We start from the raw sequence: 16,456 nt of genomic DNA, 5'->3' as shown, positions 1-16,456 counted from the left end.
TATTAGTAGATTTTACCTATATTAAACTCTATAAGGTAAAAATTTTGGTTAGCTTAACTAAAAAATAGTCGAATCGAGCAATAAATTTTATTAACAAGTACGAGCCAAGAAAAATTTTAACGAAAGCAACGATTCAAGTTGAGCAACAAAATAACGAGTATGAATCGAACACTACTCAACTCACGATTGGCTCGCTCGATAAGCGCCCTAATCACGTTTGGTACACAAGTAATCACGTAAGGAAAAGGCTTAATTGTTACATGAGTTATTATGTTAAAATAGTTTGTATAAAATACAAAAGAATAGGTATAAATCTTAACTTGAAGCAAGGAAGATGAGTAAATATCGGTATAATAAATGTTGAATTTATAAAAAAAAAATGACCTCATTTGATTTTTTATTAATATATGAACTAAATTAATTCATTTAATAGTAGAGGTACAAAATTAAACCAATCTCTATATTAGAACTGTATTAACTCATTGAATAATAAAAGGGTCTAAACTGATACATTACCTATAATAGAGAGACCTGGCAAATACTTTCACCAAAATGATTTATTCTTGTTTCACCTCACCTAGGTTGTTTCGAGAAATAAAAGCATATACCTTATTGGATGCAGTATTTTGATTTTCCATTCACAAGATCAGTTAACGAATATCTTTAATGCGAACATAGAAACTTTTCAAAGGACCATTCTCCATAATAAGCAAATCAATTTCCATAATTCAATTCTTGGTATTCTACATGACTGTTTATGTCATTAAAATTCCAGTAGATTACAGAAACTAGAGATAGAAAGATAGCTAACCATTCTCCAGAGATGTTGTATCTTGTGGAAGGGTTTGATCCTGGCAAATATCGCGTCCGATGATTTCCTGATAATGGATTCGGCAGATTTCTAAGATTATATACGATACTGACAGTTGAGCTAACAAAGTTATACAGGCTGCATCACAGTCACATATCGGAGGCATCGTCAGACCGAAGTTCTAATCGCATCTGTTCTAAAAGTAACTTTTCAACAGCATCCGCAAAAGCCGATAAACTTTGACGAATGTTCATGTCCAAGGAATTAGCCATTTCCTAATGAATGAAATCAAAGAAAAAGAAAAATCGAAAACAAAAATGAAATTCATCAAATTGATAAAGAGCACAAAACAGAAACAGGAAAGCTGAATTTTTTTCTCATCCTATGATAAATGGGACCATAGTTAAATGCTTCTCCATGCCTTAAACTAGAAAAACAGATGACCAGTATACATTAAAGGAAAAAATCAATTGAGCCTAAATCACAAACAAATTGGAGTTCACCATTCGCTGTTCTACCCTCCCAGAAAATAATTTTTGTATATGTTTTTGAGCTAGACTCTGGTTTTAATTAAGGGAATGTTTCCACTTCCAGGGAGACGTGCATTCTGAAGGTACTAAAATCTTCAGTGCATTTGAAATAAAAGATAAATAAATACCACCAACCTGGACCTTGCAAAGCAAGCTCAATGAAATTCCCCCTGAATGATGATCTGAGCTCTTGACAGATAACAGTTTCAATGGAGATTTTGATAGCGGCCAACCTTGAGATACCTTTATAAATGCATCAATTCCCCCAACCATATGAGCTGCAATGGTCTCATCTTTCTCGATGTACTCAAAACAATACCTGCATTAAGTACTATTCAAATGTAAATAGCTTATCTTTTTGCCTATTTTCTAAGCACAAATGATAAGCTACTTTGAAAGTTTTGAAAATAATATATTATTAGTTATTAAACTTTATTTATGTGTCTCACCTTGATTTATTTCTACTCTTCACGATATATCTTCTCAAAGTACTCAATATAATCCTATCCTGCACTTTTCCCACAAGCCACTCCAATGAAGACCATCGCTCCGGTGCCACTAAGTTAGTGGATAGTTGCCTACAACATTACAATAGTTCATACCCCTTATTAAAAAATTCAAGTCAAGGTCTATTGTCATAGAACTGGATAAAAATAATGTTTCCTGTCAGGTTTTATTAAGTTACTAGCAATCTGTACATGGCTGGTTTATTAAAGCCAAACTAAAATGTATATCTATATAAATAATAGATGTATATAGAACAAGTACGGCAAAGCTCAGTAAAAGGGGGCAGGAGCTACATACCATGAGCAGTACCTTTAGCAAAAAAACAAAAAACAAGGATTAGTAAAGCTTATATACCTAATGGGACTACCTTGGGAAACAGGACCTACAATGGACGTAAAGATGGGAATTTAAAGGCTCAAATGAGTAAAAGGGAAAACAGATTGCAGCTCTAGGTCGAAAAAAATACCTGTCAATAAAAATACCATAATTTGATAATACCCTCCAAATGATGGATAAATAGATGTATCAAAGAGGATTATGGGTTTTATACTTTATTTAGGGCAGATAGTAGCAAGGATGAGAAAAGATATGCAGGTAATTCTAGGTTTGGATAATATAAGACATTGAAAACTGAAAGAACAAGAAACTAGATTGTCCTTCAGAAGACTTCCTTTTCAAGAAATCATACTAGCGTTCCAATATAAACTGATAAAGTATGTTCCCTTTTTTGGCCTTCTACTACTACACATGCACAAATGTACAAAATTAAATATGATAAATTAGGATTCAGCCTCTAAGTTAGAGAAATTGAGAAAACCCAACCTGAAAGACTTTGCAGCATCAAGTATATCGCCTATGTAAACATCATTTGGGAACATCTAGACAACATGATACATTAGTAAGATTTTCAACACAATTGAACAAAAAGACATGAACCATGATTCTTCTTTAGAAGAAAGTACAGCTTTTCTAATGCATGGTTAATTTGAGATAAAAAGAAAACATGGACTGAACTAATAAATGAAGATTATCATCCAAAAGGAAAAATATATGACAGTAACTTTTGTGAAAATAGTGATGACAATAGATTTTTAACTTTTATTTTTGTCGTTTCCAGTTCGATTGCATTAAATAGAAAGGAAACTGAATATTTTGGCATTCCTAAAACCACTTTTTCCCTTTTCAGTTTACTTCACATGAATATCCGACATATAGTTTTTTTCTCCATTAGAACAGAGATGCAGAAAATAACAGATGATTTCAATTTTTCATGAGAAAAGTTGATCATACCTCAACGTTCTTGACCTCCATGGTCCCATCATCCATTATCTCTAGCAGCAATTCATGATTCATTACAGATGGCTCATCAGTATCATCAATAATTGTTTGCCACAAAGCACCCTCTACTTTTGGAATATATGTCTGTAATGACAGCCTAATGCAGTTTCCATCAAAGCCAATGACTTTCAAGCCTGCCAATGCATCTTCAATCTGTTCTAAGGCATCTAATCTGAAAACAAAACAAAACAAAACAAAACGATATAGCTTTATAAGATAAATGATATAGAACACATACAATTAAATGGAAAAAATTGAACTACCTTTTGAATGTAGAATCAAGATTCTGCAAAGACTTCAAAATTGCGTTGTTCTTCTCAATCTGACTTTCTAGTTCCAAAATCTGAAATGCATATATATATATATATATATATAAGGATATCAAATGCTCGATGAAGTAAAATGCTGTTTAGAACCCAGAATTTAACATACATTACTAGCATATAGAAATAAGTGATATCCTAATTGAGCATATCAAACATCTTAGATAACTGCAAGAAAGTTATCACCAAAGAAAAGAGATTCTTGTAAGGATGCTTACAGAGCAAACAAAAACCAATGCTACAATTCTCAAAGTTCAGCCATCAGTTTAAATCTAATGTAGTATTCGAGAAGCAAGAGAGAGGAAACAAAAAAAACCTCAAACTTTTGCTCTTCATTCGCATCCATCAGATTTGATTGATGTCCATCATTCATAGAAGAAGCGAAGAATGGACCCTCGTCTACTCTCTCCTACAACACAAAATAAGTAGGCGAGCTGACAGTTTAAGCTTGGCTTCCAAAATTGATTTCAAACTGAATGCCTATCAACCCGTCAAGGTTGGTTCACAAATGAATTAAAATAAGAGAAACAACCTGAGATGCAATAGAATCCAATGCACATTTCAAGCCTTCAAGATTGTGTTCCAGTATATTTGATTCTGTAAAAATAGAAGGTTAAAGGAAAAAAGTAAATCAGCAAAAGGAAATGAATTTAAAAGTAAATGCATGTAAAAATTAAACCCAAGTCAATGAAGACTCCTCACCTTCAATATGATTTCTTGATAGATCCTCGATTTCATTAGAAATCTTAGCACTTTCTGCCTCCACTTGATTAAGCTCCTCTTTCAAGTATGCTAGATATTTATCTATATGAATAATTCAGAAAAATACAACAATCTAACATCAACAGAACCATGCATTGCTACCATAGATATTTTCCCATGATGTGCTAGGTATTCATCTTTTCTGATCCAGGAGCTATTACCATGTTTATTCTATTACTTTGGTGATATTTATTAATTATTAGACATGTAGATAGATGGCTAGGATTATAAGTTATCCCAAAGAGCATCAAAAACCTTAAATGGGTCCATACGATTGGTTCAAAGAACTAAAACGAGCCAAAGAGGTCGCTACTTAATAAGATAACCTCTTGAAAACCCAATACTCCAATAAAAAGTGGAAGAAAGAGGAACATTAACCCAAGGCAGAGAAAAATATATAGGTATTTTCTTAAAGTTGAATTTGTACATGTACAAGGCAATTTATTTTTAATAAAACAAAAAAAAGAAGAAGCTAAAAACATCAAAGGAAACATACCTAAATCTTCAATGCCTAAGAAACCCACATCGGAATACTCCTCGGTAATTTGCTTCACTTTATTCTGCATTGATCACCCTTAATCTATTTAAAAAAAACAAAACCCTAAATTGTATAAAAGATAAATAGAGAATCACCTCGAGATGAGAAATGCAATCATTGAGAAACTTCTCCGAATCAGAGTAGAGAGCTTCACTCTCAACTTCATTTTGATTGCTACTATGAATCTCTGAGAGCTCACTTATTCGGCTGAAAACAAGATTAAATTTTTTTGGGGGGGTACAAAGAGAGAGAAAATCCTGTATAAAAATTTGCTTCACAACATAGGAAAATACCTGCGCATAGCGTGAGGATTAAGAGGTTCTGATGAAGAAATCTCCATCGGCTCCGCCAATTTTTTATTTTTATTTTTGGAAAATAAAACTAATATCCCGCCTGTTTGAAATTGGTGGAGCACGTTTATTTGTGTTTGGGTTGGAAAAATGGCGGGCTGGGCCTACTTATTTAAAATCGACATTTTCTTTTGCAAATTTAAAGTTAATAAAGTAATTCGGCTTCTTAATCAAATTACTTAGGTTACTTGAAAAATGAAATAAAATTATTTATTTAAATTTATTTCAATTTTAAAAATATATAACTTAATCCATCTAAAAAAATATTCAACATTTTTAAAATGTATAAAATATTATCAAAATTTTATAAATAATATATTAATATATAATTATATATATAAGAGTAAACTACACAAGTACCATTCAACTTTATGCTAACTCATTTATACCACTAAACTTCTATTTTTATCAATTATAACATTGAAATTTAGTTTTACATTGAACTATGTCACCCTGACATTAAATCAATAACATGATAATGACATGACTAACAGTTGTTGACATGACTTGTTATACAAAAAAACGTCATTTTGGTGTGACTATTTTAATACTTAAAACGATGTTGTTTTAGACATTAAACTCTATAGATGTATTGATTTTGTCAATAAACTTTTAAACAGTTTTCTTTTTTCATACTACACTTCTTGGGCGCATCAATCATAATTCATTACCCATCACTGATTGTCTTTTATAGTAAAATTGATACCAAAACGTTCACATTTCATTTCTCTTTATTCTCTTAGGATTAGTTTTTCATGAATCACAATCAAAGTTGACAGAGCTAAACAAAAAAATCTATCATTTTAAAGATGTGTAGAGGTTTTCTTCAATTTATGAGATTTTGGGTGTTTCTTCAAAAATTTGAATGATGAGAAGTAAGGCTATAAATGAGACGAGATAGATCGCGAGCTACTCGAGATCGACTCGGTCAAGGCTCAATAAATACTCGGATCGAATGAACTCGACTTGAGCTCGAGCTCGACTCGAATTCTTAACGAGCTGAAACGAGCTGCTTGATACTCGACTCGAAAAGCTCGTGACAGCTCGAAAATATAATATATTAAGATTTATTTTTAAAAAAAATAAATTATTAATAATATTAACATTTATGTGTTGATTTTTTTTTAAAAAATACAGTGAGACTTTTATGTATTTAAGATTTAGGTTCGAATTTGAGTTTGAGGCTTCAATCTAGTTAAGTTTAAGATTTTTTTTCATTTCGAGCATTTTCGAGCTGCTCACGAGCTTCAGTTCATGATTTCGAGTTCGAGTCGAGCTTAAAAATTTTAAGCTAGCGAGTTTTCGAGTCGATTCGAGCTTCAGTTCAGAGTTTTCGAGTCGAGTCGAGCTTAGCAATACTCGAGCTCGACTAGGCTCGTTTACACATCTAGTGAGAAGCATTATTTTGAGAAGACGGATGACATATCTCAAAATTAGTATTATCGAATGATCATTGAAAGGGATCAAGGTATTAATACGTCAAACTTTTAAATTGTTTTTTATCAATTTTGAGTGATTTTCATGAAAAATCAATCTTATAATAAAAAATAAGTGAAATGTAAATATTTTGTTAACGATCTTGTCGCGAAAGTCAGTCGATGACAGGTGATGATTGTCTGGCGGCGACAGCTAGAAATTATAGTGCTAAAAATATAAAGTGTTTAAAAGTTTAGTAGCAAAATTGATACACTCCTAAAAATTATTGCCTAAAACGACATCATTTTGAACATCAATAATCGTCATCAAAATGATGTTATTTTGATGTGACATGTCACACAGCAACCCTTAATCATGTCATCGTCTCGTTGAAAGTTTTTGATTAGGTTAGAAGGAGAGATAGATGCACCAAATTCATATGTCATTGCGTAGTTGAAAGTTTTAAAGGATAGCTCTCAGCTACCAGATTCTTATATCTCTTATTTATATGACCAAAGCTCTCCGCAAACTTCGACGGTAACACACTTCCATCTACTACTCATATAAGCTTCTTTCATACAATCATCACTGCCATTATCACCACCAACGTTTCCACATCCGTTATTGCTGGTACTTGCGTTTCAATTTACTCCTAACCTTTGATTTTTGTTTTGAAACAGAAAATGATGGTGAGCGTTGAAGAAATACGTAAGGCTCAATTTATAGAAGGGCTGACCACCGTGTTGGCGATCGGCACATCAACTCCGCCAAATTGCGTTGATCAAAGCACTTATCCTGACTATTATTTTCGTATCACAAACAGTGAGCACAAGATTGAGCTGAAAGAGAAATTAAAACGCATGTGTAAGCTTCTTTTTCTTTTATCATTATCGTTATTTGGATGCACATAGTTGATGGATATTGAAGGAATATTAAAAGATAAGATAATGGGTAAGTGATCAATTTTTTAATAGTCTCAAATGATTATATGATAATATATATTTAATTTTTTTTAACTTATGATAATTTATAGATATCTTATAGATGCATATACTCAAACTCGGCCCTTTAAATAAAAACAACATTCTTAAGGCAACTCACTTGAATCCAATGGGTTCGGGTGATTAACTGTTTAAAATGGGTTCAATAGAAATATATAAAATAATTTTAAATCTAATTAATATTAATTTTCACGTTATTTAATTTAAAAAAATACAAAATCTAAGTAGGGGTCTCAAATAAAATGCGGAATATTCTTCCTGCATGATCAGATTCAAATAGTAAATCATATAAATACGATATGTTTAATAAATATAAGCTCACTTAAAACATGTTTAATGCATATATTATATTGGTGTTTAAAATATTGATCTATTTTAATTATATTTATACTATTAACATAAAAGTATTCTTAAATTCTAAAATATATATTACGTTGGTGTTTGATTTAATTATATACTATATGGTTGACCCATTTGATAATTTAGGTTTTATTATATTATCGCTACAAAATTTATATTGAAAAATAAATTTATTTTATGTCGAATAATTATCTAATTATTATTTTAAAAACCTGTAATATAAAATTATTTTTAATCTTTTTTATGAATTCGCAATGATTTTTTTATTGAGAAGTAAATAAGTTCAGAGATTAATTTATTGAGTCTAATAACTTAAAATGATTTTTTTATGATTTTAATGGGTGAGATTTGAATAGTTTAAAATATTATATAATAATAATTTAAAGGTTCATTAACTCAATTTAATATCATCAAAGTTCAACCTGAAGAATAAGAGAATCTGATTTAATTTTTTTATAGAGAAAATAAACTCAGTGATCAAAAATGCCTTATAATATACGATTTTAACCAACTTTTTTTGGATTTGCCAAAATGACCAACTAAATCGCAATGCGATCGATAATTCACAACGCGATCTCCGGTATCACAAATCAGTTTCCAGATTCGCAACGCGATTCTGACTATTGCATTGCGATTTCCCAAATTCGCGTTGCGATTTTCATAATTCGCAATGCGAATACCGTAATCGCACGTAATCGCATTGCGATTTTCCTAATTCGCACTTCAATTTACGTAATCGCATTGCGATTTTCCTAATTCGCAACGAGATTCTGACTATCGCAATACTGAATTTCAAATTCGCAACTCGATTTCTGAATTCGCAACAGGTTTTAATTTCGCAACACAAATGTTTTGGGTATATAAATACGCAGCAATAGCAACTCATAACTTAAATCCCTAAATCGCAACTCATTCCATCTCCATCTATCACTCTCTCCGGCGACATCCGTTCCTATATCCAACGACATCCTTCCCCATCCGGCAACAGGTTTTAGTTTCGTAGCTCGTTTGTTTAGTAAATTAATTTACAATAATGAAATCATCTAATGTTGATCATGTTTGGATAGATTTGTGTTTTGGAGGGTCATGGGAGAATGTTCATGGTGTTTTACAATATATGCCTTTACCCATGAATCTTCAACTAAAACTGTCATTAAAAAAGTTAACTTATGAAACTCTAATGTTACGTGTTGCAAATAAATTGAATTTAGAGCCCCTAAGTGGATTTAGGCTATCTTATCAGAGAAATGGTAAAGTTTATTTGTTAACAGACAATGAAGATGTTGAACGATTCATTGCTTACATTAGTGTTTCAAGTGATGATGTTACATTGTATGTTGTTGAACCTAGAAGTAGTGAAGTTGGGTCAGTAGCGGGTAGTAATCAACTAAGTTTTTCAACACCAGTTTATGGTGCTCAAAATTTAATGGTTCCACCACAATTTCATCACCAAGCAAATATTGTTTCACCACATTTCCAATACCAAACACAATCTCAAAACCCACAACCTTTCCCTAATCCAAATCTCAATCAACTTTCAGCACCAAATTCCGGTTTTCGTATTGACCAGTTAGATGATGATGAGCCAACAAAAAAAATTGTGAGTACTAGTCAGTATTCGAAATTTGATCTTGGTCAATACCCGGACTTTGATCTTGGTCAATATTCGGATTTTGATATTTTTCAGAAGAAGAAACAGACCCTGCGTGTAATGATTTTGATATTGGTCAATACCCGAATTTTGATGATGAAACAGCCGTTGCCGAGGAAGATGTTGTTGATGATAATGAGGAGGAAGTTACGACTGTAAATGAATATGTTGAACATCCATTATGTAATTCATATAAAGTGTTTAAGACGTATTTTGCCTCAGTGTGCTCAAACACTAGAAGATGTCGGGTTTGAAAGATGGTCAAGAGTACATCAACTTGGAGCAAGATATGGTTTCATGACGTCTAATAGTGCAGAATCAATCAACGCTCTAAGTCGTCATTCCCGGAAATTACCCATTACTATGTTAATGGAGTTTTTTCGAGCCTCTATTCAACAGTGGTACTACAAGAAAAGAAACCATGCAGGTATTATTTCTTTAAATTCGTAACTTATCATATATTTTACTAAGTATTATTTATTTAAATTTACATGAACATTGGAACATCGTGTTACACCATGGACAGAAAAAAAGATAACGAAACGTGTTGTGAAGTCAACGTCATGGAGAGTTGAACCATGTTCAAACACTTTGTTTGAAGTACTGGATAATAACTTAAATGGGCTTGTCGATCTAAATGCAAAGACGTGTAGTTGTATGAAATGGAAAACATCTGGTTATCCGTGTGGCCATGTTATAAAAGTTTCTCTTCATCTAAACCAAGATGATTCAAGCGCATATGCTATGGATTGCTACACTACAGAAGTATATCGACAGACTTATGGCGAGATTGTCTACCCTATTCCACATCCTTCTGAGTGGGACATACCAGATGACTTACAAACAGTTTTGCCACCAGCCATGGACAGAAGGCTACCTGGGCGACCAAAAAGTCACGATCGTATACCGTCTAAGGGTGAAGAGAAGAAGAGATCGACATGTAGTCGGTGCAAGGAAAGTTGTCATACAAGGTTGACATGTGGATCACCAGTGCCATCACAATCATCTTTTCCTCTACCAAAATATGGATCCTCATCAAAATCCAAAACTCATATGGTGTCAAGCAAAAGGCAATCAAAATCGCAATCATCTTTAAAATCCCAATCACAACAGGCTTCACCTTTTGGGACTGTTAACTTAGGTGATTTTTAAATGCAAATGTTGTATTATGTGGATTTTATGTGTAAACTTTTAACATTTTCAGTTAGGCATGTATTAGTAACTTGAGTTTGAAAATTGCTATGATCTGTTCAGTTGTTATCACTTATTAGGCATTCATTTGACTATCGCAACACGGAAATGACGTTCGCAATCATCTTAATGTCTATCGCAACGCGGAAATGACTATCGCAATGCGAAATGAAAATCGCAACGAGAGAATCACAATGCGAAATGAAAATCGCAACGAGGGAATCGCAAAGCGAAATGAAAATTGCAACGCGAATTTAGTTTCGCGTTGCGGTTTTCATTTCGCGTTGCGATTCTCTCGTTGCGATTTTCATTTCGCATTGCGATAGTCATTTTTGCCTTCAACATAATGCATATTGAAATCAACAAAATCAACCATTACATTTCAATCAATTAAACAAGCACAAATAAGAATTATGTTCACATCAATTAAACAAATCATCTTTTACAAATCAATTAAACAATCAAAAAATAAGCAATAATTCTTATTTCTTCATCTACTATTGAATCAACTTTTGCAGTCATACATCATTTTCACGCAGCTCACTTCTGAGATTAACCTGCAGAAATCAAACATTTGCTCAAACAACACTTTGTACACATCTAAAACCTACAAACATCAAATTATTGAATTCTAGGTACTTAACCAAACATTTTCAAACCACAAGCCTATAAACTTACCAATTGTTTATGGACATTTTTATAACGCGGATGCAGGTAGGCAACTGCAGCTCTATCTCTATCGGTGGGAGGTAGATACTTTATACTTCCTGTGATCAAACGCTCCAACGCCAAGCATACGAGAGGACCATAATCCCCTCTGGCTCCTTTCGTTTGTTGTGGTGCGGTCTCGTCTCTGCTAACTGTAATATTGAGCTTCTTTGGCTTCTTGTTTCCAAAACGAGTCCAATAATTTATCGCATCCAAGAATTTAGCCAAATGAGAGCTCCATCCCTTAATAATATCTCTTAAATCAGCCAATGATATGTAATTTATCATGCTGTCATATACTATTGCCTTAAGGGATGGGAGCTGAAGCTCGACGAGAAGCCAATGTTTACGTTCCAAAACAGGGATAAACACCTGCAATCATAAGTAATAATTCATTCATTTGCGCACTTATTTATGAATACCTTTAAACTCAATCTAAAATAAATACTAACTTTATTGACCTCCCACCATGCAAGATAAAGTTTAGCTTGTCCATTGCCCAACGCAAATGATTCATCTCGTTGATTCTTCAAGTGAACGACGTTAAAAGACGTCGACATAATTATATATCGTGTATTTCTTTTATTTTCCTTAAGTTTCCTAATTATTAGAAGACGTGACACCCACGCATTGATATGCTGTTTTACAAAAAAAGACATATATTAGTAACTTACATAAATTTAAAAAAAATAATCAAATTGAAATATAAGAAAAATATAAGACTTACCCCTCCATCGAAATAGCCATTGTCTTCGACCCCTAATAATACGCCACACCAAGACCGATCAAGCAACAAATAGATATCATCGTTGAGCTTGCATATGTCAGTGAAACAACCCTGGCTCCGCTCATGTAGATAAAAATCAACTGCGGTCTTAGCCCAAAGGGTGTTATCCAGAATTGTGTCCGATAGTTGTCTCCTCTCCACTTCAGATACCGGTATGGTACTGGCTGGTAACTCATACGAGAGCCAACTTGAATCCACCATGTCCGGCACGTCAGAGGGTTTCTCAAGAATCCTAAATATGACGCCATGTGAATCGGGCTCTTGAATGGTGGGAGAGACCTCTTCAACGATGACTGTAACATCCGCAATACCGGGTTAGTGACCAAATTGTAAAGTTTCAGAATTTGGTGACTAAAGTATAAGAATGAAATAGTTCAATGATTATTTGATGTATATGATGAAGGTTAATTAGTAATTATTAAAGGAAATTAAGGGTTAAATGGTCATTTGACCAGAAAGATTTTTATATTTCTTTTTAAGGTAATATAAACGTGGGAAATTGAGAAACATCCAGAGTTCTCTTCTCCTTTCTTCTTCTTCATACGTGGGAGAGCAATGCAAAGGTAAGTTTAATTTCAGTTGGTTAATTCTTGAGTTTTAAGCTTAGTTTTGATTCTTTGGGTATTAAATAAGCTTAAGGAAAGCTTATATGGGATTTAAACAATAAGATAAAGGAATTATGAAGGAATTTGCAATATGAGTTTTAAGATGAAATTTTGATATGGTATGGTTGTTGAAGTTTTATGGATGAATTTGACTTTTCATCAATCTAATTAAGAAGTATGAAGTGTTAGAATTGGAATTAGAACACATTGAAAATTTGGTATGATTTTTGAATCTCATATGGAAGATAGGATTTTGAGGTTTAAGATGAAATAAATGAATATAGATTGGTTTAAGTATGTGTACTAGAGTTAAGAATGAAAAAGGGGATGATATATGAAGTGTTTGAGAGAAAATGAAGTAATTTTCGGGCTAAAATATGATTTCTGGGCAAGGGGAATCGATACCCATTCAAAGGGAACCGATACCCCTTCAAACGAACAACATTTCCAGAATGTCATTAGGGAATCGATACCCCCATAGTAGGGAACTGATTCCCTCTAAAGGAAAAATGGGAATATTGGTTTAATAAGTTCGTTTAAGTTGCTAGTATCTAATTAAAAGGTGTATGTATCTAATGATTGCCTCAAAATGTACATTTATGTAGATTCTGCGCGTAAAGCAGTTCCGGAATCATTGACAAGTAAGATCGATCAAGGGGAAAGATAAGAGATTGGAATTTGACTAGTGAGGCCAGGTGAGTGCATATTCAATAGTATATGATGTGCGATGGGAATAAGACTTGCGATGAGTCTATTTCCTGAAGTGTTACACATGAATTCATGATTAAAGGCATGAGTTGAATATGCATATATGTATGCTTGATTATATGGATTGATCTGTTCTTTTATGTGTTAGGTGATAAAGTATAAGTGATTGCATAAGAAAGGTTATGAATTATATGAGATATAAACTATGTGATCATAGTAAAATATAATTATATTATTAAATGATAAGTGAAATAAGCTAGATAATATTGATCTATAGGATAATGTGAGAATAGTACACTAACTAGAAGATTTGAACATAAATGATAATATGAGCATATAAGATAAGCTAGATGGGAAAGATTCATATGTTTAAATAAAACTATAACACAGAGGTTGTATGATAGAAATTTATGAAGCTATATGAGAAGATTATAAGAGTTATATGAAATTGAATTAAGTAAACAGATTAGATTATATATATATATAAAGAAATAATAGAAGTGAGATGTGTTTATAAGTCTGACATAGATGAATATGAATATGAATTATAAGAGTGCTATATGATTTATATTAGGATAAATCTTGAGAATATATATATATAGATAGATATGAAATGAAATGAGTTATATGAATACATAATTATGTGATGAAATGGTGGATTACCTGAACATGTGAATAATATATATATATATATATGTCTAAGAGAATGCATAAGATTAAGATATAAGCAATGTGACTATAAGTATATGTGCTCTAAGTGATATGACTTATAGGTATTTCTATTATAATGTTATATGATATGTTATGTATGTTAAATGAATTATGTGAGGGTATAAGAAATGATATGAAATATATATGTGAAAACAAGTATATGTTATGAGATAAGACCTATGACTATAAGCTACGTGAAGGTGTTATAGGTGTTTCTTGTGTTATATGAAGTATATGATCTTATGTAAACAAGATATGATAAGTATGCTTACATGAATAAATGTGATTGGGTGAGAAATGATAGAAATTATATGAAAACATAATATATGTGACATGTGAATTATATGGAAATGATCAACGTGTAAGTGAACTATGTGACTATATGATAATATGAAAAGAAGCTATGTGATACGTGATATGTGAAAGTGAATTACAAGTTTATGTGAAATGATAAGTATAAAAGAAAATGCCCATGTTATGTGTCTTGAGAGCTAGGGGTATAATTGGCATGCCAAGAGTCGAGGGTTTACCTATGTTCTACGGAACATATGGACAGTTTTACCTATGTCTTTCGAGACATATGGACAGTATACCTATGTTCTAAGGAACATATGGACAGTTACCGAGTATCTTTATGACCTCTGGATAGTTACCGAGGATCTTTATGACCTCTGGATAGGTCATTCGGGACATTTATATGAGCTGTGATGACAGCATAGTGGTGCACAACCTCAATAGACTCACATATCTACAGTTCTCACAGGTGTACATGGGCTAATCCAAAGATATGAACAAATATATGTTAGTGGTATGATAAATGTTATAGAAATGATATGATATTGTGTGTGTATAGTGTTTGATTGAAAAGGTTAACCATAAAAGTATGTAATTACATGATAAACTGTTAATGATGAATTATGTGTATGTATGGATTTACTGCAATTGATCTGATATGATTTTATATGATACGAAGAATGCATGTAATTGATATGACATGATAGAACAGAACATGCATATATTGATATATGTTATAAAGTGCATTATAAGTTGTTATGCCTCACTAAGTCTTCGACTTAGCGTGTGATTGTTTCACACGTAGGTTTCGAGAAGAGTAAAGAGTAATGTGGAGCAAGACATGTCAGTTTTCCTTACCAAATGTCAGATCAGAAAATATAGGTACTGTATATAGAGTGTAGTTGGCATGTTGTCTAAAGACATAAATTGTATGAACTCTGATATTTATTTTGTAAACGTTTTGAATAAGTTAAATGTTATCAAAGTTTTTAAATTACTCACTGTTTTATACGAATAAATGTTTGAAAAGTCAATGTGACACTTCAGACTCGTATCCGGATCGGATACGAGTTGGGGGTGTTACATTTAATGGTATCAGGGCTATGGTTTAGTCGATTCTCGGCATAAACCGAAGTCCAAAGTGTCATAAAAGGTGTACATGCCAACCTATATTGAAAATTTTTTGATCTGATAGTGCAAGGAGTATGTTGTCTTGTTAATAGAATAAGAATAATTTAATACAGTAGAAATCCGATCGTGATAATTTCGAAGTAAGTGAAAGGTGATATTCCTGATTGTGATAGCTATTCACCTGCCCTGGCCAGGCAGGATGATGAGCGGACACCTCAGGAAATGCCTAGTAAGATCAAAAGTTGATTTTAGAAAGCTGAAATCATATCTGAATAATGATAGAAAGTTTTCATCGTTTGGAATCGGAAAAACGATATAGAGTAGTTTTGTTATTATGTGGATAAGATAGAATATGGTGAACAGGTGTCACCATAAGAAGGTTAAAAAGATCTAAGGACGTGATGAGTACGTATAGAAGAACTCAAGGATAAGTGCATCAGTGACAAGTGTATAAGATGTATAAAGTCAGAGCTTATGAGTTTGAAATGAAGTGATAGTATTGCACATAAACAAGAGTATGGTTATGATAAGGGTTTGCAGTTAAGATGGAAAGAGTTAGCATTGGCTAACTAGAGTATATGATAAAAATGTACTGGAATTATAAGATTATAAGATATTGTCAGGATATGATAACCAGATCTGCAATGGATCTGGATATAGTTGCATATTTGGATCATAGTAATGTGGTATAGTAAAGGAAAAGGAAGTAAGAATTTGTATATTTAAGTAAAGCT

The 16,456-nt window shown here is 32.5% G+C and overlaps 1 protein-coding gene across 1 annotated transcript; it reads right to left on the bottom strand.

Annotated features, from left to right (window-relative positions):
• Positions 1–807: 807 nt before the first annotated feature.
• Positions 808–5,193, bottom strand: LOC120197985. Its single transcript, XM_039199387.1, has 12 exons — positions 5,103–5,193; positions 4,905–5,016; positions 4,768–4,831; positions 4,212–4,313; positions 4,042–4,106; positions 3,826–3,918; positions 3,450–3,529; positions 3,139–3,358; positions 2,671–2,726; positions 1,791–1,919; positions 1,477–1,660; positions 808–1,086 (listed from the first exon to the last, which is right to left on the bottom strand). Exons 1-12 carry the CDS (start codon positions 5,147–5,149, stop codon positions 961–963), a joined length of 1,278 nt encoding a protein of 425 aa, XP_039055318.1. The 5' UTR covers positions 5,150–5,193; the 3' UTR covers positions 808–960.
• Between the last annotated feature and the right edge of the window lie 11,263 nt (positions 5,194–16,456).

Source organism: Hibiscus syriacus, unplaced genomic scaffold (genome assembly GCF_006381635.1).
Source record: "Hibiscus syriacus cultivar Baekdansim isolate YM2019G1 unplaced genomic scaffold, ASM638163v2 tig00117056_pilon, whole genome shotgun sequence".
In the NCBI taxonomy this organism is placed as follows: domain Eukaryota; kingdom Viridiplantae; phylum Streptophyta; class Magnoliopsida; order Malvales; family Malvaceae; genus Hibiscus; species Hibiscus syriacus.
Note: the sequence above shows the minus strand (reverse complement) of the source record. Positions and strands in the feature narration are given on the sequence as shown.

Excerpts from the sequence above, each read along its gene's own strand:
- LOC120197985 (XM_039199387.1), bottom strand. The coding sequence starts at position 5,149 with ATGGAGATTTCTTCATCAGAACCTCTTAATCCTCACGCTATGCGCAG. Across the intron at positions 1,661-1,790 it reads AAGAGTAGAAATAAATCAAG|GTATTGTTTTGAGTACATCG; the intron begins GTGAGACACATA and ends TACTTAATGCAG. Across the intron at positions 1,087-1,476 it reads GCTTGCTTTGCAAGGTCCAG|GAAATGGCTAATTCCTTGGA; the intron begins GTTGGTGGTATT and ends TTCATTCATTAG.